Source organism: Ischnura elegans, chromosome 10 (genome assembly GCF_921293095.1).
Source record: "Ischnura elegans chromosome 10, ioIscEleg1.1, whole genome shotgun sequence".
In the NCBI taxonomy this organism is placed as follows: Eukaryota; Metazoa; Arthropoda; class Insecta; order Odonata; family Coenagrionidae; genus Ischnura; species Ischnura elegans.
In genome coordinates, this window is record NC_060255.1 from 67,525,499 (window position 1) to 67,550,210 (window position 24,712).

General features: G+C 37.5%; 2 protein-coding genes across 4 annotated transcripts in view; one reads left to right on the plus strand and one right to left on the minus strand.

Moving 5' to 3' along the window:
• Positions 1 to 4,180, plus strand: part of LOC124166667 (deubiquitinase DESI2) — a 28,968-nt gene extending 24,788 nt beyond the window's left edge. The window contains exon 7 of one of the 2 annotated variants that reach the window (XM_046544303.1): positions 4,141 to 4,180. In XM_046544303.1, coding sequence (XP_046400259.1) covers positions 4,141 to 4,151 — 11 coding nt within the window. In that variant the 3' untranslated portion in view covers positions 4,152 to 4,180. Of the gene's footprint in view, positions 1 to 3,275; positions 3,672 to 4,140 lie in introns of those variants that run through there. The other variant, XM_046544302.1, reaches the window with a different exon arrangement.
• On the minus strand, positions 761 to 24,673 carry LOC124166666. 2 transcript variants are annotated; one of them, XM_046544300.1, is made up of 5 exons: positions 24,310 to 24,673; positions 6,725 to 6,909; positions 5,557 to 5,683; positions 4,193 to 4,330; positions 761 to 1,289 (listed from the first exon to the last, which is right to left on the minus strand). In XM_046544300.1, the coding sequence occupies exons 1-5, from the start codon at positions 24,331 to 24,333 to the stop codon at positions 969 to 971; spliced, it is 795 nt and encodes a 264-aa protein (XP_046400256.1). In that variant the 5' UTR covers positions 24,334 to 24,673; the 3' UTR covers positions 761 to 968. The 2 variants fall into 2 exon arrangements, with proteins under 2 accessions (XP_046400256.1, XP_046400255.1); XM_046544299.1 differs by having other exon boundaries at positions 4,193 to 4,333.
• Between the last annotated feature and the right edge of the window lie 39 nt (positions 24,674 to 24,712).

The following is a 24,712-nucleotide window of genomic DNA, read 5'->3' on the forward strand; positions in this document are numbered from 1 at the left end:
TCAACATTAAGCAAGCCTTCCATTTGTGCCTCTTACAATTTATGCCAGCATATCATCACATACCAATGTGATGGCCTATAATGCATTGATTAGTATCAAATAACATGGAAAGGAGTATTAAAAAATGTTCCTTTTGTCATCCCCACGTAGGGGCACTACATGTACACTTGCTACCACATGTTTATTCATGAAAGTTAAAAACAAAATTTTGAAATATTCACTGTTAGTTTGCTGAGTGATCACTTTAAATAGTTTATACCTAAAAGAGGTTGTATAGAAGATCTTTTTTTTTTTTTAATGGACGGCTTTCATACTCCTCTCTCGATTCATATTGCACAGTTTTCTAGCAGGGTATATTTAAAAATGTTTCATGGTCTTGTCTACTTGCAGAGAGTATCGTCATTGCCCTTGAAGTGCCAAGCAAATGAATTTGGGCCCCTTATGCTGAGGGAAAGCTTTTAATTAAATTTTAAAGGCACACTTTAGACAGCTGTTATCCAAGCTTATTCAACGGAGAAGTTAATGTGATGATGAATATGAGGGTGATGAAATGGTAAGACAGGAAATTTTAAGTGGCATAAATCAGTTTGCTATCATCAAACATTTATGTGAGCATAAGACTTTGATGAATATGATATTAAGCTTATAGGGCACAGGCTTCAGGGTTTAGGAGACAGAGAAGGACACAAGGAAGAAGAACACTAATGGACGAGGCTTGGGAAAGTTAGAAATGAAAGGCTGCAGCAAATTACTCTCAGGATTCCAATACTATGAAGTGTTTACTTGCCTATCTTGACCATAAAATTTTGGCTCCTGCAAATTCAGCAATCATCAAACAATGGATGGCATAACAAAATGGGCACATATTAGAGAGTGCGAGATCAGCTCTTTGTGCCCTGGTAATGTTTCTCTTGAGCCTTTTAGGCACTTAACAATTAAGAGGTCACTGTGTAGGAACGTGATCACATCTAGATAGCAATGGGAGTCAATCTTCCATCTTGGTAGAGGTAGATGTAGGTTGGTTGACCTGTGGAGGGTATCACTTGCTGTTGATGACCTGGGTAGGCATACTCATTTTCGGGTGTGTGAGCATATTGTGGCTCTGCTTGAGGGGTGTAGTACACCTGGTTGCTCTCTATGGGCACAGTTGGATAGGGAGAAACGGCTATCAGCTGGTGATTCTGCGGCACCGGCCCTTGAACGTGATGGTTGAGGCCTTGGTCTTCCTCTTCATTGTGGTACATCACTTTGGCTTTGTAGCCGTTTCTGTCTGCTGTGTACCTCACCACCTTTGGAAATTGAGCATAGACTTTAGATTAGTATGATTTGCATATTAGAGGGGGGCATTGTCAGGTGCCTTGGCACCTCACTGTCGTACTGGCTTTCAGATATCTTTACAGGTAAAGTGCGGGGCTAAACAAATGGGTGAGGTTGTGATTCAATTTTGAAACACTATTTCTTTTTAATAAGCTAGGAGTGATCATTTTCAAATTCATGAGGGTCATCATCTCTCATCAAATCTCACCATCACATCTCTTGCCAAAGTTATGGAAGATTTCACCAGTAAAATCCACAAGACATAAATAAGGTGATAAGTTTCATTTTCAGGGTGTTTAATCATTAGTGTATTGAATTTTAAAAACAATTGTAGACAAAATCGTAGCTTAAGTTGTTAATAATACATTTTAAGATTAAATAATATACTTATACCCTTAGCTTGTGTCCACCATGTGTTTATAGCATGTCTTTCTTCTATATTTAGCCTTTTCGCTATACCAGCCAGTAGTAATCACATTTTATTGATGGGTCGGCATTGAATTCACCCCCCTGACAATTTTTCTACCTCTGCCAATGGAAAGAGTAATATATAAAGTACGAAGGAAAATTTTTAATATTTTATAATTAATTTATTATCTCTTGTCAAGGAAATTTTCAACATTTATGAGGAAGTTTGTATAATGGTTTTCCTTTTTTGATTTGATAGCACGTGAACACTTCATCAAAGAGGCCTATCTGTAGCAAAACGCAATAATGCCTCTCTACTCCAAGACATTGTTTTTGGCTGTATTAGACCTCTAATTTTTTTTCTTTATATCATCATGTTAAAAGCTTGATAAATCATAAGTAAATTCTGATTGAGCTAAAATGCACCTATTTTCTGAGGGAAACATTCTGTCATTTTTGAGGTGAAAGTTTATTTTACAAAGTCAGTGTTTTCAGATTTCTTGTGTCAAGCAGTTGCTTCCATATTGTCAATTGCAATCGATATTGTGGAGTAAGTTCCCTCAGCTGTTGTGCCAAATGACCATCAGTCAATATTGCTTCTTTGAATGTATTGATCGGGTCCATCTTATGGTGCTACTTCCTATATAATTGTCTGTCTTAGATTGGCACATCTTCTTGATTTGATAGATATGTTTGAAAAAGATGGCCCTGAGAATTCAAGTGATAGTATGATTCTTATCCAAAAAAGCTTAAACATGATTAAGGACTTGTGGAATCAGTGTGCGTGATTTGTGAATAATTTACATAAGGACATTTTTATCCTATAATAGCAGACATTTTCTATCAATATATATGTGTAATTTCAGCTGTAAATATGATTTTTTTGTAACAAACGGTGCCATTCACTTTCATTCTTAGCCCAAGGATTTAAGTCCTGTTTGCCTTGGTGGCAGGTATTTGCTGTGCCTTTTTGTAGCTTCTTTGTGTGCGTGGGGAAACTAACTACCATTGTAATGCATTATAAAGTAAAAAGTCAAAGAGTGGTAAAAATATTTTTCCCTATACTTGTCCCACTTAAACAAAACTGTGTTGGTGTGCAGAAAGGGGAAATTTCTGTGCAGGGACCAAAGCCTCTCAACTTCCTTGTCCCCTTTGGATATCTGAATACTCTCTTCTTGAAGCTATTTCTCTTGGAAAGTTGAAACCTTTTGTGTGTAAGTGAAACGGCATGTGATTGTTTTTCTGAGTGCTTGTGTGTACATCTGCGATTATAGCCAGATATCCTTAATAAGGTCCCTAAAACCCAGAGAATAATTCCAGATTTTTAATCAGAGAGTCATAGTTTTGATGCTTTATGTCCTCATAAAGGATATTGTTTTGGTTGCATGTATTTGCGTCTGTTGAGAGTAATAATAATTCTGGTTCAGTGTGTGGTTTGGTCCCTGTGCTGAAATCACCCCTCCCGCTCACCAACACAGTGATCTGTTATGTAGATGGTATAAGTTTTGGGAGACATATTTTTATATACAGTAATGCTCTATCTTTTCTAGGAGCACCATTTGGATAATGCTGTAAAATTTATTGCTCAAACTATCTACTTGACTATACCTTGGAGTGCATTTTCATTAACTTCCAGTTAAAGCGCCTTTGGGAGAGATTCATATAGCAAGTAAAGAGGAGTGCATTTTTGGCTCACCACCTTATTCACTAGATTTCCATGTGCTGTTAAATTTTTTTTAAATGTTCCAACTTCAAAATATTCCATAAAATCTTGTTTGGAACATTTCTCTTTCATATGTGGTACAACCATTCCATCGTAAATGGATGAGATCTTGCACACTCCTCTTTAAAACTTCATCCATTACACCACATGATGATGAAAATGAAGTGAAATAATTGATACACTCGTGTAGTGCAGTGAATAAAGATTTTTAGTTGAACTAACATACATGATTTCTTATGCCTATCCATTCTTAAATAAAATGCTTTGCATAAATATGTTCACAAATACATAACTAGTTGGTGGCGAATAATCCCTACTCCAATTCTCAAATCATTATATATACTCTTGATTAAGAAAGACATACAGTTTGAAGATGTGAAAATCCTTGCACCCTATGCCATGGCCATTAGGGTAAAATTGCTGACAAGTTCAACTGTATTCAGCAAGATGTGGTGGCATTACAATGAATCAAAATGAGAGAAAAATTTTCATACTGTCCTCTACTTTTAATGGCTAAAGTTACTTACAGCATGTTTGAGTTGTTTCCATGCACCAAAACTCATTGTAAGTAATTTTAGACATTTAAAGTAGTGAAGAGTACAAAAAGTTTTATTTAATTTATATCCTTTAACTACTGAGTGAGTGTTTCTGTTGATTAAAAATAATTCATTTCATAATGGTTGCATTGCCAGCACTTCATTGAGGACCAACAGTAATATTCCTCAGCCCCAAATGTCAGCGTACCTGTAGTCGACCATCTGGCAGTCTCACTCGATATTCCCCGGTTGTTGCTCCACTGTCATGGGCCTGAGCATGGGAGAAGTCGTCACCAGAGCCACCTGCATCATGAACCACATAGTGGAACATGTATTTCTTAGGAGTCTGCTGTAAAGAAAAGGGAGAGAACTATTGGATTGTGCTGAAGTCATGAAAAAACAGTACGCACTACCAAATTAGGGACGGTGTATGTGGCTTTGGGTCAAATCTAGATTTCTCTCTGAATATCGCAAAGCACTCAATGATATAGGTAGCGGGTGCATACTAGAACTTCTGTGGGTGTTAGGAGATGAAAAAGCAGATTGACTGGCTAAGGCTGGTGCCACTCTAGTTCCAAATGGCCCTGAACCACATTTGCCATTTGCATCTCAAACAGAGATAGCTGTACTTAGTGTTGGGCATTACCCAACACTTGAGGATCTGTCCTACGACAAGCAAAACTCCTTAATGGGCAACCTAATCCAGAACTCAACATGAGACTTCTCCTTATGTACAGAAGTCTACTTAGTGGGCTTACTCACTGGCTACTACCATGTAATGAGACATCTTCGCCTCCTGGGCATCTCAGACTCAGCCAGCTGCAGATGGTGTTAAGATGGGAATGAAACAATGACAGTAAAGGCATCTGGAGGCATCTTTCATGGAGCCCATAAAGGTTAGAGATATACCCATTGAGGACCTGCTGGCCTTTAGCAAGGTCATTGTGTGTGATCATTGACTGGTGCGTGGCACAATTCACCAAAAGGTCTAAGTGCCCAGGCAGCACAGCCACCTCACCCCATTTCTCAATTGAATCTAATCTGGGGGATTGTAGTGCCTATAAACATTTGAAGAGTAACATGAGGTTGGGGAATTTACTCAAAGTGAGAGGAAGCTGTTACATATAATGAACCTCTTTATGAACGTCAAAGTATGAAATTTTCTGCAAAAAAATTGGTTGACTTATGATTATTGCAGAAACTATGTATTCTTTCCTTACTAAAGATTATTCAAAACTCCCTGGCTACAGAAAATTATTCTGGTTATACAGGCAATAATTTTCTGAAATGGGCAGGTTTAATAAAATTTAACAGCTTCAGGCAACCATTTGTTGAAATTGATAACGTTCATTCTTTTCTAAAGTTTGTAGTCTTCAATAATTTTTTTGCCAACTAGGGAAAAGTACTACCATTGTGAACAAGCAGATGGAGTAAAAGAATTCACTTCTTACGGTAATGTAGTTTATGTTATAGAAATCTGTAATGATGCACAATTATTGGCAAAAAAATTGATTTTTATCACAGAATAAATAGTATAAAAATTTGCAAGCATAGCTCTGGAGATATACTCACATTTTCCTCTTTGTTTGTGCTGTATGACCTCGAAGCTGCATAATCCTTTGGCTTTGGATCAAAAAGGACTGGTCCAGTGTTGTAGAGGGAATTCCTTCTGTAGCCTCTTCCTCTTAAACGATTGGTTCTGTTTATTTAGAGGATAATTATTATATTTCCAATTAATTATAATTAGGAATAGTCTCTCTTTTATGAAATAAAGCAAAATGCATGCCTGTATCATCTATTTTTATCTGCATGTCAACATTTGTCTTATATGTGAAAAATTTTCCTGTGTATTTTCTCAGATGTGAAATTTTAATCTATATACTATAATATATATATGATAGAGGTTGTCTTAACAAGGATTTTTTAAATTTGCAAATCCAAATGAAGTGTCTGACACCTGGCGGCCAAGAATTGAAGCTTGGGAAAAGTGTTTGTATGAATGAAGCTGCTTAGCACAGGTGGTTTTCATGACATATTTGACGGTGTCTGGGAAAATTGCGATAAATATTGTTAGCATTTTCTTATGTAGTCGGCTTTCAAGAAATGTGCTCTCTCAATTTTTAGTGAAAAAGTTTTTGACGACTAAATTTACTTCTAAGTAACATTTGGTATGCATACACTTTTGGGATCTTCCAGGGATATCAACAAAATGGTTTCACCTTCCGGAACCAAACTTGCATGTAATACTGCAAAAACCATAGCATTGAAGCTGGCATCCTTCGCTGTTGAGATTGAAAATTCTTGAGATTGAAACATCCTGATGTGTCCTATTAAATTAAACTTTCTGGATCAAATATCCATCTACAGATATTCATGCAGACTCATTACTTATGCCTCATGCAATTGATTACATGTTCAGAATAGAACATTTTCGTGTCTACAGTCAAAGTCTGCTGGCCAACATCAATGTATTTTACGTTCTTGAAGACTTCATTGCTAAATTTCAATAAAAAAAACACCAATTGTCAACACATTATACATGTGGCCGCTTGCATCAGATCACCTTTCTGCTGGTGATGCTGCTGCCATCATTGGCCATTGGATTCGTGAATATATACCAGTAAATTTTCAAGTGACTATCACATTGTGAGAGGAGACATGTTACACTCGGCTCGAGCTGTGGTGATGCATCCTCTTTGTGACAAAAAAATGCTATCGGAGACACTCGTCTGTTTCTTACCTCTCCCTTTCCTGCCTGTCCGATTTGCTGTACCTGGCAAGAGGAACATCGGTGTATGGGTGGTGGTTGAAGTGGCGAGGGGGCAGGAATCTCTCGGGAATGACGCTTGTACCATCCTCGCTCTCAATGGCTGACAGGGCTGTGCACGTGACAGACAGGCTAGCCAGCGCAAGCAACAGAACTACCTGTGTGGTATAACAAAAAATTTAATTGAGAGGAGAGATTATGGGTAGAGTGTCAAAATAAAGTGATACTAAGCATGTAATTTCTGGTATTTAATGTTAAGTATGTAATACTAAAGACACATCAGGATTTTTTTACCCTGTACACTAGTACTAAGGTAGCTTAATATGTTTAAGTTTTTGGCGCTATGAAAGTGATTTGCAAGAATAGGTAGGAAAGCTAATTTCTCTTCTAATATTTAGGTGTAATGATTCTGTCGTCTGTTTTTCTGTGTGTGATATCCTTTCAGGATAAGCTCGGTAAATTGGAATTCATGTTGGTTGTAGAGGAAATGTAGTTATTATCAAAATGATTTTTAGTTAATTGTAACCTTTTTATAACCATACTTCCTCTCACTTCAGGTAAAAGTGCAATCAATTAAGTCTATTCTTATGAAAAATTACCATTTCTTTCACAGATGTTGGTATAAGTATCGTAGGATTAGCCAATTAACTGATAAAATAGCAGGTAAAAATGTTTCTGTGATACATTTTTTCAATTACATTTCACATTGTACTTTACTCTTACGTGCAGAAAAAAAATGAGGTGATGTGTATTTCTGAAATTTTGGTGCTATCTATCTTTTTTTAGAGGCAGAGTAAAGACATAAATTAAAGTATATAATAAACAGAAAACATATTTTTTCATGAGCTACATTAATATATGAATTGATATAGAGGTTGACTCTTTTTCTCTTTTTTACTTGGACCTCCGCTGTTAAGTTGGCCCCCAAAATGTAGTTTATGGTTAATCTGGCCCCTCGGACTAAAAAGTTTGGAAACTCCTTCTCAAAATGATGAAACAATTATAAAAAATCATGAAAATACCACTTTTTGATGTCTATTGCTTTGTTCACTGAGGTTTCTAATGTATAAATGAATCGGTATTGGTACATAGCATAGTTGTGAACAATGTTATCTTGAATTTTCATGAAGCAATGCTCTGATCTGAGTTAACATGGCATCTCTTTCTCGTTAATGCCAGCCTTAGCTGGACAGCAGATGGAGATGGATACGTCATGTGGGGACCAATCAGGTAGGAAGACTGCTCACCCAATTTTTAATCTTTATATTGAAAAAAAACATGCATGAAGCAGAGGAATTAATTACATGTCTTTATTGGAAAGGAATGCACTGTTTTTTTTAGCTACATTTCCACGCTTTTTTATTCTTCTAGGTAGTATCAGATCTCTTTTTTTTGTTTTGTATTCACAATGTAAAATGCATTTATCCACCCTACGTCTTATAACTGACTGAGGATAAAAAACTATTATATCCTTAAAAGCATCTCAAGCTTTGTGGTGTCACACTAGTTACATTACTATAGGACTTTGCAGTGGGATAAATATCAAATAGGGTAGAACATCATTAGGGATATTAATACATAAAGTTTTCCGTAATAGCATGAATGTACTTTAGAAAAACATGGCTGCATTTCATATTTGTTACAGAAAGTTATTAGTTTGAAATTATTAGAGAGACTAAATTAAAGTATTTAACTACGTGCCTATAAATATTTCTTAGGATTAGGATTCTCTCCCCCTAAACCCTGCCCTTAGTTATACCATACTGTGTCAGACTAGCTCTTTCATTCCCCAAATCCATCAGTTAACCTGTCAACAGGAGATAGATTTTCCTAGTGAACAAAATGTAAAAATCTTTCTCAGGCTTTGCACTGCATGATGCAATCTAAGAGCATTGATGTTTTGAAAAACAACATTTTTCTCATCACCAGTACGTGTTCTCCGTGCTCTGTCAGGATGTACACGCACACACATTCTTTTGGAGGCTTCATTGTCTGGATATTGGAAAAATATTGAGTGATCAAAAGTTTCTTGCTAAAGTGCCTGTTTTTCCATGCATATTTGTTGACAAAGTGATGCGATTGTTGTGTTTTTAGAGCCTAAATACTTTGTTGGTCCTTGTACCCATCTGAATCTTAATGCAGTGGCTGATTGAAGGAGAGAGCAGGGGTGGGGGGCACCAACCCTGCCTACCCATAATTTATGGAGAAATTGAACATGTTGCATTCTTAAAGGTTGCTCTCCAATTTGAGTTTTTATTTCTCCAGCTAAACTAGCAATGTTTAAAAATAATTGATGAACATCTAAAGGCAGAGGCGGTCTGGCCAAGTCAGCTGGTTGGCAATTGCTGAGGGCCCCGAGATTAGGGGGCCCCCACAACACTCGCGCCTATCGTGAAGCATATATGAAAGGCGTTTAATAAAAAATACTCATTACTTGAACCAGAGTTTTTTTTACAAATAGAAAATTCTACGTTTTTAGAAGTGGCTTTATTTACAACATACTCAGTGTAAAAGATTATATGAAAAATAAATGAAATAAAGGTTTCAGAAGATAAAAGAGAACCTGATGTGTTTGAAAGGGTTATCTGAAAAGGTTATTGTAGAGGTTTTTTTTAGATTCCAATGCAGTTTCAAGGAAAAAATACACTAAATAGATACTGGAACCATTAAAAAAATATTACATTTTAAAAGCTGTGAAATTATCACTGCACATAGTATTTTTTCTTACGAAATTGCTATTTTTTAAAACTTTTATCAAGTTTTTAAGAGCAAGAATAGCCTCAAAATCAATTTCTGGGAATGAAATTTCCAAAAATTTTCTGGGAAAATACCCTGCATCCCCCAGTAAGGAGGATACCATCATGAGTTCCAACCGAAGGACCCCAATCACCCCAGACTGCCCCTGTATAAAGGCCACTTTTTTATGCATGTCAAACCTTAAATGCATTATTGCTGAGAAGTATTGCATAGCACCTAGGCACTGGGGAAAGCGATGAACCTCCCTACCCCCAAAAACAACTATACATATATGTATATCTAAATGGAATTCGTGTGCATTCCTAAGTGTACAGATTGATAATTTTATAAAATAATTCATTAATAGTTTAATTTATGAAGCAAATATCTCGAGAGGGAAGATCCTTTGGGCCCAGATCTCTCATATTTACTGCAGATGTTCCACCGCTTGAACAACCAAGTATCTTCATTATCTGTGGGGCTTTCTAGGCAAAAAATACCAAGAAAACTCCACAACCAAAACACCCTACATAGGAAGATAATACCTTGGTAGTTCAAGTGGATTTGGGAGAGTATGAATCCCATTCAAGGCTAATGATTTTTCCTTTTGAGGAATTTTTGTAATAAGTGGAGCACTTGTGGTGATTCCGTAAAAGTACACAACTGGCTAGTTTGCACTTATTCCTTGATTTTTTTAGATTTGACTTTATTCATGTTCAGAGTAGATGTGGTTTTTGTCTGATCTTCGTTTCAACATCCTTAGCTTTTCCACTGGTGATATTACATGATTTATTAGTGTTTTTTTAGTCCTTATTCTGCAGGAAATAAAGTTTACCACTCAATATTTTCTTATTACACCTTGCATAATTTTCCTTATAATTATTTGCATCGTTTTTTAAATATCAACTTTAGAATTTCTGAGGAGCTTGGTGGAATTCTTTCTTGCTTAAAATAGGAAATTTTAATTGAAAATTGAATGTCATCAAATGATAAAGTCACTATTTTCCTGAAAGTAGGTATGTACTTTTTTTACTCAACTTCTCGTGCACTATGTATTTCTGGTGGGATATATACAGATTGGAAGTGTTTTATGCTCAGTAAAATGCATGATGAAAGAATTTGCTCTGTAGGAAATGGCAGTGTTTTCATAGGAATGAGATTGATTTTTCCACATTTTTATAATGAAACAATAAATTTTCCCTCTTTTTTGTCAGTGGAAAAAATGTATTCCTATAGGTAGGTACCTATCTGTTCGGCAAAATATTTCTTAATTCATCAGTTCTGTCAGACCTGGAAATATAGTGAGGTTCTAAGATAATGTTCTCAATGTCGCTCTGGAAGATATTTTTTCTTAATTGCTCAAGCTATCTAAGCCTGGCATATAACTCTCTTTTCTGCTCCCAGCCTAATTCTTGTAGAATATATGTAATGCTTCCCGTGAGGCCGTGGCATTTTTTGGCAAATTGCACAGCTTTCTTTTGTATTTTATTGAGTACACAGTCTGCACCAAATCCCGTATCTTCACCGCACATTCAAGGTGAGGCCACACAAGTGCAAAATAGCAACTCTCCTTTACTTTTCCTAATGAAAATCTTCTCAAAATCTATAATCTGTCACCTGCTTGACTTTGCTCTTCCATGTTGATGACATCACCCCAATGTTGGTTGGTTGATGACATCACCCCACTTCTTTGCTTGTCCTCTACCTCACACATTGGCCACACGTGGTTTGTTATTGTTTAACCTGTTTTGAGCCATTCCCTCCCTCAATGAAGGGTGTTCCGTGGTCATTTTAATGTAGCATAATTCAATGATGGCACCATCTCATGAAAAGTGGGAGGCATTTTTTTTGCAGTATTTTTTAGTGGTAAACCTGAAAACTTTCAGTTCTGGAGTTTTGGTTTGCAGTATTTTTTACCAATTAAAAAACTGTGAGATCTGAATTAGGAAGTTCATTCTTTTCATCCTAATTTATCTAACCCTTCCACCCAAAAAATTCTTTCAATGAAGTGCAATTTAGAGACTCAAGTGAATGTCCATTATATACTGGGAATATCAATATTTATATAGACATTTTTCTTGAGGTCTGTATTTCTTTGCAAAATAGCTTGCTGATTTTTGCAAGGGTTTCAGCAATTCTGTAGGGCACTCCAACGGTAAATGATTAATTGATTACCGAGAACAACATCAAATTTACACAATGAGTTAGCTCTGTGATCTCTTATTATATGAGTATTTTCAAGAGTTATAGGTTACCAAACGTTTTTGTTAATTAAAAACATGTTAAGCATTAAAATATCTTGCATTTTAAAATATTGGATTAAAATACCACGTGATAAGATCGTATTTTACATAATCTAGGAAATTTAGATGAGATACTTGCCTTGCCAAAATGGCTTCATTTATTTAAGTAACTAGTTTTTTTTATAGTAACAAACTGCAGGGTTAGAGTTTTCTTTTGGGCTCTGGGATTATTGCTGATGAATTATGTTGGTGGTGAAGGTCATGAAATGACAGAGGATTTACGGGCATTAGGGAAAAGATTTTAAATGGGCGATTTATTAAAAAAAATGACCTTGTATTCATCGGTGAGACATGAGCAATACTTATTGTTCAGAGAAATTCGATTTAGCCCTCATGTTAAAATGAAGTGAACTTTCCTAATATTGACGTTTGTGAAGAAAGCACTGGACGAAAAATAACTGGAATGGTGTTCTGTGTAGTCAAATGATCTTCGCGTAGGTATCGCGTGGTTTATTGGTTTTTGTCCGATCATTTCACATTACCCTCAACAAAAGCTTATTCGTGAAAGACTTTTAAAAAACAATTCTAATGACGTTAGCAACTCTTCAAAAGCGGGCGGCAACTAGCGCCGTCTCTTACTTTTAACTTTTGTGGGAATGACAAGGTGAGGGCGATTTTTTCATCATAACTCATTCCTTTTCACCTGCCTGTTTCTTTAAATAAATGGCGATTTTGGTTCTGAGTGAATGAAATTATTGAATACGAGAAATTTCGAGGTTTCACCGAAATTAGGCATTCTGCAGTTAATACCTTAGAGATTATGAGCGGTTTTAGCTGGGCTGGCCTAAGATGTCTCATATTGTTTGTCAATCAAATCGCCGCGTCGCTTCAATTGTTTCAAGTTAAAACCGATAGATAGCGCTGTTAGCGGAAAGATAGATTATAATTTATTTCGAATCGTGAAATGTGCCGGTGAAGTGCGTGAACTTCGGTGAGTTTTTAGCTCTGTACGTTATAAAACTAAGAATTGGAAGATTTATGAGTTCGTGCTAGAATGAGAACTTTGCTTCAAAAGCGTACATTGGAGACGACGACGGGATGTTGAAGAATTCGAAACTGGAAAAGGTAAACCCCTGAAAGTTATCGTGTGCTTGAAATTTTGTTTTATGAATGTATTGCCGTACGCTGGGTTATTAATTTAATTCTTTTAGTCATCTATAGATTGAAAAATGCATAATTAGCGAAATAGCAAGAAGGCGAATGACAAAACATTTCAGTAGTCCTAAACATGTCTGTTTGTCAGTGATTGAATGACGCTGGTTTTGTAATGAATGAGAGATGAATTGAGCCAGTGTCGTTAATTTTGCTGTAATTGTAAATTCCTAGGCGATGGTATGCTGGAGAGGCTATTTTACATCGCTTGAGCAGTTAAAAGGTGGAAGGGTACTCGTGGAAGTTGTCAATGCATTCAAGGGGAGTAAGCGCTGCCACAACAGCGGCGTAATTTCACCCTGAATGCGACCTCGCGTTGTAGCTCAGCGCTCACACATTTCTCCGAGCGGTCTTTTCGGTCGCTACTTGCAAGAGCACTCGTGGGTGATTGGCGGGAGCTCAAACATTAGTCCTCGATGGCCAACGGTGTGTTGCTATATGATTTTAAAGTCCGTACGTGTTATAAGGCCACTCTACTTTTTCCATTCAGGCTGGGAATATGCTACGTATCGGTCTGCTCCCGTGGTGAGCAAGAGCTCTTTTCGCCCATATACTTGCAACTCGCTTTCGCTCGCTGGGGGGATGCTCTGCCTTCCGAGAAGGTCTTCGGCCTTTTCTGGTCACTCCACTAGTTCGTACAAGATTTGTTGAACCTTATGACGGGATACCACATATTGCGTTAAAATTTACGTGCCAATGAAATTCCACGATTTGGCTAAAATTAAAAGTGTTCCGATCGGTCTGAAAATTGGTTTCTCGACGTATCACATGGTCTAAATTCAGATAATTACATTTTAATAAATCGATATTTTGACCCCTAAAAAGTAGAGGCAGATAGAAAAACTTAAATGGATAGAATATTTAGTGTTTCGATAATTTTACCTAGGGTTTCAGACGACTTTTTGTCGTATCTCGTCTCGTACACTACAGACATTTGTTTGAATAAGTTGGTCATTCTGTGGTCGGAAGTGGAATTTCTTGTATTTAGATATTGTTCGGTGACTTGGTGAATGTGCTTCTGTGCGTTGGCTTATTGATTTCATATTTCAACCATGTGAATATGAATTTTAAAAACGTATAATAGCCGAAATGATTCCCTTGCGAATGTTAAAGCGTGTCAGTAGTCTAAAAGGATATGAATTGTGAAATATTTGTTTCTCTGTAATTAAATGACGCTGTTTCTGTGATGGGTGTGAATTCACTTGTATTGTGGTACTGTTTTTAATCTTGCTCAAAGTACGTAGACGATGACTTGCTGAAGTGATAAATGTAATTTGCTTCAACTACTATTTTCAAGGACGAAAATATTGGCAATATCATTAGGGCTCATGCGAACGTTTTGGTGAAATTTTTTTTTCATAAGTCATTAATGCATTTCAATAGTCAATGGAACGCACACAGTAAATTCTCTTTAACTGCTTTACTGGTAGGCTTCGCGAAGTAATGTCTCAAACATATTTTCCCAGGGAAAAGTTATCACTAATCACCACGGTTACGTTATACAACCAAAAAATAATATTTTACGAGTTTAACCTAGTAATGTACCTCCAATTATACTGGTATTTAACTTTACTATAGAGAAATTTAAATTGAATTTAAGCGCATGAGTTGCGCCACTCAATTTGTTGGGAAAATATTTTGACCCATACTACATGATGAACTAGAAAAATTGGAACTTACCAATCTGCCCAATGAAGGCAAAAATTATTTGATAGTCGGCTTGCGATATCAGAACGATGCGTTTATAGTAGGCAATGATGATGTTAACTTTTGTTTTCAGCTAATTATTACCTCTGCATTTTCCCCGTTATCTTTTCCTGTTATCCCTCCGAGAAAGTACACCAAAATAGGCATAATTTCAAACAGATGAAGGTCGTTATTTCGGTGTTCAGGCCTGAAAATATTTTGGAGGCTGGGGAGCACCGAAGATTAAATAAAAACTGACTATTACGTAACAGATTATATCCGCTTATCCAAAATCGCAGAGCCGTGATTCCTTGGAGAATCTAAATAGAAAGTTTGGCCCCACGAGGCGAGGTTCACAGGTCAATTGTCGCTCGCACCAATTCCTGAAACAGGCCGAAGCAGTGGTGCAACTCTTTGCCAGCACGACTATCTTACTCATTAGTGGACTACACTAATGTATTTTGGACAATCGGCTTGTTTACCAATTTTATTTTATTGACGGTTATGACAGAGTTAAAAAATAAGAAAATCAGTATTATTCTGTTTTAGATCTCATGCTGTTCGCTACGATGAATCGCCGGCCTCAATCCTTTCATCGATAAGTTGATGACGTCACGAAATCATGCCGAGGGGGTCTTCGCTTCTCGTGATCACGTCACATTTACTATCTTCTGCTAATAGAAAAAAAGGAAAAATCCAAAATCACGGGCTCCCTCATCCATTCCCCAATATTGCCATGGAAACTTGAAAAAGATTGTGAATAGGGTACTTGCAGGCGAAAAGTATTTCAATAAAATGTATTGCAGTAGTTGATATGCGTTTTTAAAAGCTCTCCATAAAAATATTTTTTTAAATAGTTAAAATACTGCACTGCTTCAAATGGTCTTCAAAGCAGAGAAATTGCATTGATATAGAGGTCATTGTCTTCCAATCCCTTTTATCATCAATCACATACACTTTCTTCTCAATACGGTGTTGATTGTCACCCTTAAGAAAACTTACTCCGGGGTGAAAATATTCCCTCTGGAACAACGCGGAACAAAACAGTGCTCTCCTGAGATCTTCTTGCGTGGAATTTCCTACGGTGAAATACTTTTCTCTGTAATAAATTTTCGAAGTAAATATTCCTTTACTCAAATCAATCCCAAGGTTCAATCGCATTGTCTGCATAAAGAACTGTTTGAGTATTCCAAAGATATCCGAGAATCGTCAGTTTCCAAAAATATAATGAACAAAGGAACACCAAAGAGGAAACTGTGTGTTTTGCGTGCAATCTGACGTCATTTATCGAAATATATGGAAGTCGTGTGTTCCAGAGCAATTGAAATTTTGTTGATTTTTATTATAAATTATAAATAAACAATATTTTTAATACGTGAGATTTGAAATTTATAATTTTTGGCTTGTACACATTTTTAACGCAGTTTCCCATAAGTAAGCAATTACTCCGTTGAATAGATATTATTTAGATGCTGTCTCCTTTCCTTAATCGTAGGTAAGTGCTTGAAATAAGCGACCAAAACCTTAGGCCACCATTTGCTCCATGAAGGAGGGGTAGAGAATGTAGAGTGGAGAGATACTAGAAGTCAGCATTAGCTTGGCATTACCTCGCTACTTGATTACGGTACGGTTACTGTATTGCGTTATAGTAATAATGTTAACTACGGATATAAGCTCATTTGAAAACAATACAATTATCAATAAATTATAACAATATTAATGAAAATGTATCAAGAAAAAATATTAAATTAATATTTCACTTCATCATAAGTCAACTATCCAAAGATGGTTTTACGCAGATACCCATTCCGCTCTCATGTCAGCTAGCCTTTTCATAGTGACGTATTCCTTCCCTTTAAAATCCCTTATAACCTATGCAATGAATTCGTGGACGTCCCTTGCCCTTCTTCCCTTCCTCCTGTCTTGAGACTATTCTTTTCCTCAGGCCATCATGCGTCATAATTTGGCCAACTAAGTTGTCCCGTCTTTTCCGTAAGGTTTTTAGAAGACTTTATTTTCTCCCACTCTTCTTATATCTTCCTCATTACTTACTCTGTTTATCGATTTTATCTTCACCATTCTTCGATAGCACCACATTTCGAATGCTTCCACTCTTGACTTCTCTGCGGCTGTCAGCAATATTGCGCTCGATTAGGGTTATCATTATTCATATACAACAAATGATATTACATGATACACAATGCATATATTGTTATACATGTACAGTAATGACCGGTTCATTATTTCATTCATTTAACAGTTCAGCACTCTTATTCTTAAGAACAGCGGGAGTTTGGCTATGTATGTCAACATTTGTTATCATAGACTTATATAATCTAAGGAATCTTGATTTTGGGAAATAGGTAGTCAAGTTACTGCTGGAATATTTTACACCGAATAAATTAGTACTTCTGGTGGAGGGAATTGTGATGTTACAAAGTTCTTACAAGTTAATACTAGCTCATTTTATCTGTAGCAAACTCTAAGCCGCCAGCATATCGGAATATTCGCCCTGTCTACGATAGCTGTCCGGTCACCACATATTTTCCCCAATATCGTGATTCGGCGTGCATCGTGAACCACTTATACCGCCGTCGACCCGTGGTCACGTTTTATCCGCGCTCGCGTGATCCGATGCGTTGATTACGTCAGGAATAAAGAAACGTCCCTTCGAAATAAGTCCGTGCGTGGTTATGGCCACCCGAATGGGTTCTGAGTGAAGGCAAGTTCTTTGAGGCCCTCCCCCAAATATCGCCTCGGAAACCTCGTTTATCAATCACGTCAACGAGTAGATATCTCTCGTGCTTGTGAACTGATTATATATTCGTCAGTGAAATGCTTATGAAATCATGATTTAATGCGAAATATAAGTGAAATTTTTCGAATCAGTGAAATATTTCTCCACTGTGGGATGGAACTGGTCGTCAATTAAAGACAAATTTTACAGAAAATAAGGGGATTGATATCTTTCAGAGCGACCAAGGTGACCATCATATTAGAACCCAACTATATTTCCACGTCCGATACAAACGATAGATTAAGAGACAAATTTTGCCGAATGGGTAGGTATAGGAATTCGTTTTCCCTCGAACAATAAAGGATTTTAATAAATACTAGGGGGAACGTTGTTATAGCATTTCTATTTATTTATTACCGTCTGGTGTCCTAACAACCCCCACCAGACGCCTCAAGGCTACTTGCGGGGTATTATGTACATTTAAGATATCTATGAAAGATAAATTTTAGTGAAAATGAAGAAAATTAATGTAAAAAAGAATGTATGAGTGCAAGAACCAGATAATAGCCAAAGATTAAAAAAAAAATCGGAAAAATGTTTGATTTTTGCACTTAGAGAGTAGAACGTAAGATTCCAACTTTATCTGCTAAATTTATTGCGAATTTTATGGAGATAATAGTAATGGCTGTTAAAGGGGAGCAGGGCTTCAAGTGCGAACGTTTTCCTTGAAAATTTCGTCTCCTATCTCCTTCGAACGTCCTCCTTTTGGAATATTTTATCTGGTCACCCTTCCAATTCAGTATACGAAGTTGGCCAGCCTCGGTGGGTAAGGTTCCCGGCTGCCAAACGAGAAATCGCGAGTTCGAGTCCCGCCTGGGTAGGTTTCCCCTACACAGGGCATGGTTGTTTGTGCACGTGTAGTTGTTAAATTTGTTGAAAATCCCGATGCAAGAGGCAAATATGTGCTGTTTTCAGTGGTGTGGGAATAAATAAGAGATTGATTTTTGTAGGGGGATCGGGTTGATGTGGTGGCTTAAGTGCTGGCTTCCAACCCAGTCGGTCTGAGTTCAAATCTTGGTGGAGATTTTTCAGAGACCTCCCTATCCCTGAATTGATGATTTGTGGAGGGCACTTCAAGGACCGCACTCCGTCCGTCGGATGGGACATTTAGCTATGGTCCCCATGGCGCTTGTCGCTAAGAGTAGGATAATGCCGACGCCGCATTGAACTTTTCCTTCCTTGCGAAAATGACCACAGCTGTTGGTCGTCTCCTCCAAGTACTATACCATATCATGCGACGATATCAAGTTTTTACTCGAGTTATTCATAATAAATTCGAAATGTGAAACACGATGGCACTCCTTCATAGTAGTACCGAAAGGAAAGGCAATGACATATTCCATAATTACTTATTGATGCACCCGCTTCGATACAAATTATCATCACCTGGCACATTTTATACCTATAATTTTTAAATATATCTGCATATGTAGTAAGATTGGAAAGGGTGTTTGTATTATTAAGAAGGATTAGTATATCCGCCCCTCCACCCCTTCCATTTCATCCTAACACCCCTTCCGAATTTTACCATTAATTTACCATTTATGGAAATAATATCTACAATATCTCTGCTTGATGGTTATGCCTTGTATCAAAACCGGACTCATGTATAAAAAATAGTGGAAACTTCTATTGCCTTTCCTTTCTGCATTTCAACGAATAATCCGTCGTCAAAAATGACCAGTCGTGCAGGAGGTATGCGTCCTCTTAATTATATTCAATATTTGTATCTTCACATCCTATCTATTTCATGCGCTCCTTGACATTGTTTTCTTTACGAAAGCGTGTTCTTGCCTGCTCATCAGAGGACAGCAATCCGTGACCGCTTCCGTGACCACAATCGGAAAATTATCTCAAGTGCAGGATAACGGCGGCGATGGATACAACCTCTCGGGCTTCGTTTTCCATCTCGAACGCAGCTCGTGCCCCTTCCTGTTCATGTACCCGGGGGCAGTTCTTGTCCCATTATCTGGAGGAACCTGGCATTATTTTTTTCGTATGTTTCTTTCTTTTGCAAGATGTATGCTTCCGCACGCTCAATGCACTTATTTTACGCTCTATATAGCTGTGTTCCTATTTTTTAATGTTGTAAACCACGCTTAGCGGCTCTATGAAAGCTTTTTCGGAGTTCACTATTATTTTTTCACGAATTGGATGGTATCTGGCATCATTTTGTGGAATATATATTTCAAGTTGAACCGATAATAAAAAACTCGGGGAACTTCCGCGGGATTATATTATTTATCGACCATGGTTTCGTCGTATAGTAGACATAGTTAGGTGAGCGATTTGCGGAACATATCTAGCTTAAATAGCAAAGCCCAGGAGGGGGAAAAATAAACACCTCCCGTTCTTGTTTTTGCTATTTAAGCTTAATATGTTCTGCTAATTGCTAACCCGAGTATGTCGACTGTTCGACGAAACCATTTTCTTTCTTACACAGTGAATCGTAAGCGTAATATTCAATCGGATATTTTTAATTCACGAATATTCCATGACTTTCCCGCAGTATTTATTTCTTTGACATACGACTGTGGCCAACTGAATTACCCACCACCCACATTCTGGTGTGACGATGCACGGAACTGACTGGAGTCTTGCTCATTACGCATTCTGATTGGCTCGACATAAACCGTTAGGCATAATGAACACCATTTACCCATCTTCATTACGGCTTATGTCTAAAGGCTGGTGTATAGATAAAATAAGCAATGTATTTAAATTTAACGAAAAAACTAGCTTCACATCTTCGGGGTGTTCATAGAAGAATTAGCGTTGATTGGACTCCATTCATTCTAATATTTTAGACATCTGTCATTCTTCTGCATAATTATGATAGCAAACTGCCCAACATGAGATATTGGAAATGAATCGAGCTGGGTCTTTCCCCCATCGATTTATTTTCCGGAGTTTACTTCTAAGCTTCTTATTATATCCACGTTACGTTTTATTCCGAGGTACCTTCTTTCACGATTCACAGTTAAAACTAATAAATACGGTTGCAAATTACCGGCCTCGGTGGAGGAAGGGTCCTGCCAAACCGCGAATCCCGCTTGGTCAGGTTGCCCCTACTCAGGGCGTGGTTGTTCGTTTACGTTGAAATTGTTAGCATGTTGAACTCCCCGATGTAAAATTCCATATTAACCTGTTTTCGGTGGTATAGGAATAAAAATAAATGGAACATTATTAAAATAAACACGTCACTTCACGTTCCAGATTTTCATCCTGATTTTCCCGATAATTCAAAATCGCCCTGAACTTACACTAATTTCGCGCTAATTTCACCAAGTTCCGCGTATCGGCACTGGCACCTCACGCTAACGTATGCGCACGAAGAATATATCGCAGTTTTTCGATGAACCGGCTTTTACGGTTTATGTCTCAATGCAGATCAGCCATGAGAGAGAACAAACGAGATTTCGCACAGAGTACCACAGGTACACCGAACGGGCTGCGACAGCAAGTAGCCAGTGCTTCACTAGAGGCAAGTGCGCATCTGCGCAACAATGATTTGTGTATGAATAAAACAACTTTTTTATAAAAGTGAAATTTTGAGGTTTAGGACCTTTTATTTAAAAAACGTTAGTGCCGACGCGACGTTTCGGATATGTTGTTGAATTTTAGTTTTTTCCCGGCGTATGGTTTTAATTAAAAATTTTCGGGTTTCCCACAGGGTGTGTTATTGGGTAATTTCTTCAAACGCTTCAACGGCTGAGTCTGCCATCGTCTTCAGGGGTAGTTGAAGACAATGACAGACTCAGCCATTGGAACGTTGGGAAAAATTACCCAATACCTCACCCGGTGGGAAGCCCGAGAAATTTTCCTTTTATTTTGTTGTGTACAACACTAAAACCTGATTGAATGCCTTGAAAATGGAACATAAATTTCCAAAACACCGGCACATATGTTTTTTACAAAAAGGACCTAAACCTCAATATTTCATATTTATTAAAGTTCAAGGAGGATAAACACGTACATTATTTTTATCTTCTACATAAGGAAATATACTATCTGGGTTTTCGTAAGAAAGTATGCCTTAGAAGGCCTTCTATTTTTCATTTGTACTGCATGCATGTTTGTGCACTTTTTCTTCTGCTAATAACATCGCTTAGTTATGTGCTGGAACCTATGCCAGGGAAGGCCTAATCATTGTAGTCGATAAAGATGAAAAATTTCTTTTTTTTCTCTCATGCTATCTGGTTCTGTGTGAGGACGTGAACCGTAAAACTTTTTGGTAGAATAGTTTTCGAATATTTTTTTAGAAAAAAAAACTACGGAATGTTCAGCGGTAACTTTACGGAGTCACACTCGTCGCACCAATGAGTGTCAATTCCACAAAAGAAAATAATTTAATTAGATATATATCTGTATATGCTTGAGGAGCTGTAGGCTAGTCCACGGTTATTTCCTTCAAATTTGTCAACAGTGAAAGCCTCAGTGTGACGAGTTAGATTTTAGCCCATGGACTGTGGCCCCGTGCGCTCGAACTTATTAGTTTTAGGGATTGCATGTCATATTTCACCTTGGCCTCTTAAGGAACCAAAATTTTTTGCACTATCTCAATCTTATCTCGTACCTCTGTGCCGTAGCTAAAGTCGTACGTGGAACACTAACAAAAGAACTATTGGCAAACGTTTAAGAATAACCGCAGGCATGCCTCTGTATTTTTGTTCATATTGAATTAATCTGCAGAAGTTCTAAGGGTGCGTAATGCATAATTTAGTAGTTTGAATTTTAGTTTACTTTATAGAACATTATTTTGTGACTCTAATTTACTGTGTAATTAATATTATTAATGTGCATAACAATTTATTCTATAAAATAGTTATAAAAGTAGGGAATTAATTTATTTTCCATCAAAGTAACGTATGAGACGAATACGAATATGATTAAAATTTAAAGAAATTTCTATCACTGTGTCATGGGTGGATTCATAAACTAGCTTATTCACTTCACGTAACCAAAAACGCTCCTTAAAAAATCACACTTCATAAAAAAATCGATTATCTACTTCATTATTTTTTGGATTTCTTAATTCAGTGTTTTTCATAAAAATTATGCAATAATTTTTCAATATCATGAAATTCTTTTTTTTTGCCTGGAGTTCCTCTCAAGGGATGATTGGTGATATATGTGGTGATTCTAATAGAATGTAATGGTTGAGATAAAATTTAATTTACAGTAAGTATTACGGAAAGAAAACCACTTCTTTGCTTTTGCACTCACAAAAAAAGTCCCTAGATAACTGTTTGGAGATGACACGACTCATGAATTAGCAGTCACGCTTTGTGTTGGATTGCTGTCACGCATCCATCTTCCTCTGATAGAAACTGTTGGGTCTTCGATTTGAAATCAGGATGTAACTGCCAATCTTTTCGATGATGGCTCGTTTTCTGTCACGCTTTAATACCTTTGGGTTTTCCTGATTTTTTTAAGCGATTGATGTTATTTCAATGGCACAAATGCGAGAGATGGGTCACTATGTGTGAACTATTCACCTTAGGCCTTATATTCGAAGCCATCCCAAACGGTCACATTTGGTTGGCAGAGCCTTGTTTTTCTTCGTCTGAAGTGTTCTCCACTTTTATCATTCCAAAAAATTGAGCAATTATGGACGCTGATTTTTCAACCTTAACTTGAACAATTTTCTTCCTCTAAAATCCTTTCACGAATCATTCTTGGAAAATAGAAGACTATGTTCATATTAGGCACCATATGAAAGAAAATGATCAGAATCGGGAATCGAACGGCGAACTTTCGGCTTTCCGGCCCACTTCGTAGACCACTTCGCTATTTACGATAGCTAATTAATATTTTACGGAGATTCATGATGCTAGATGTTTTCGAAGGTTTTAATGTGGGTCTTTGTTTCAAAACCCGGCCTAGTGGAACGTATGCACTTGACACCTAATGATAATTTCAGTACACTTCTCTCGGAAGAAGTGAAAGAACACAAAAACATCCTTCTTATGCTAGACGTAAACTGAGGCAGTTATCCGCATAAGGAAAACTGAAAAATCTGCCGCGGTATTGACGTACTGTATTCATAACTGGAGGAGACGACTGATAATGGAGGTTATTTGCGCCAAATAGTACGATAAGGTGTGGAATGGAGACAAATTCGGCGTTAGGATACTCTTGAGTGCTATAGCCGCCATGATGACCCTACTTTACATCCGATGGACGGAGTGTTTCCATTCAGCACTCAAATAGGGATTAGCCTTACTTTGGAAAATCTCTACTACTTATAGAATATAAGGCCGGGCCACGGAGTGGTAGCCAACACCCTGGCAATCATACTAATCCAATTTACCACGCTTGCCTCATTATTTACATTTGGAAAACACCGATATTTTTAAAGTTCATCTAACGGTAGTATTTTTACAGCTTTTGGTAAATTAAACCAACGATGACTCCATATTTTCCCATTCAAATCGATTTTGTAACTTAAGGCAATTCCTCTATTTTTTTTAATATCACCGTATCTTAATGCCGAGAAAATACATGAAATAACAACAAAAAATAACTTCCGTATGAAAATCTTAAAAAAAATCCCGGAGTGATTTCATGTATACAAGTGCTAGGCTGAGATTGTTTGAGTAATTAAGATCAGATATCTTTCAGTCTGTCACGCAGAACATCGTCTGAAAACCTCACTTTATTTCAGGTCCCACTGAACTCATAAAATAGGAGAGAGATTTTGCGGATAAAATTTATGAAGGAATTCTTTCAACCCCTCCCCCGAACAACTGAGGACGCGACGACGCGCTGGTAAATAATTATCTGTTGAGGTGGCTTGCAGTTAATATGTAAATATATCACGGAAAAATGTCTCTCATATAGGGGTCAGACGACTAGGAATTGCTAAGTAGGGACTGCCTTACCTCATGTGTTCCTTGGAGAGCCATAACGGGCGAAGTGGGCTCATTAAGCAATGTGGCGAACTGCGCGGGAGACTTCAACGCCCCAAGCGATCTGTGGAGACTTCAAAACGTGAAGAGGTGGACTTTTTCCGCTGGAGACTTCAACGCCCGAGGTGATCTGTAGGGACGTAAACGTTCCGAAGAGGCGGCGTCCTTGCCAGAGACTCGTGGTGGAGACACTTTACGTCTGCGCTTTGCGCTTTGAATGTTCCTCCCAACTAATTCGTCACTCGATGCACTCACTTAATCTTCAGCTGATTATTTGTTAGAGCCTCGCGCACTCGTCAGTCAGTGGCGTGGATGTTGGCCGTTGGCACGGGCCGTACCTTCGTCTCTTTGGCGGTGCGGCCGACGGAACCTCCTC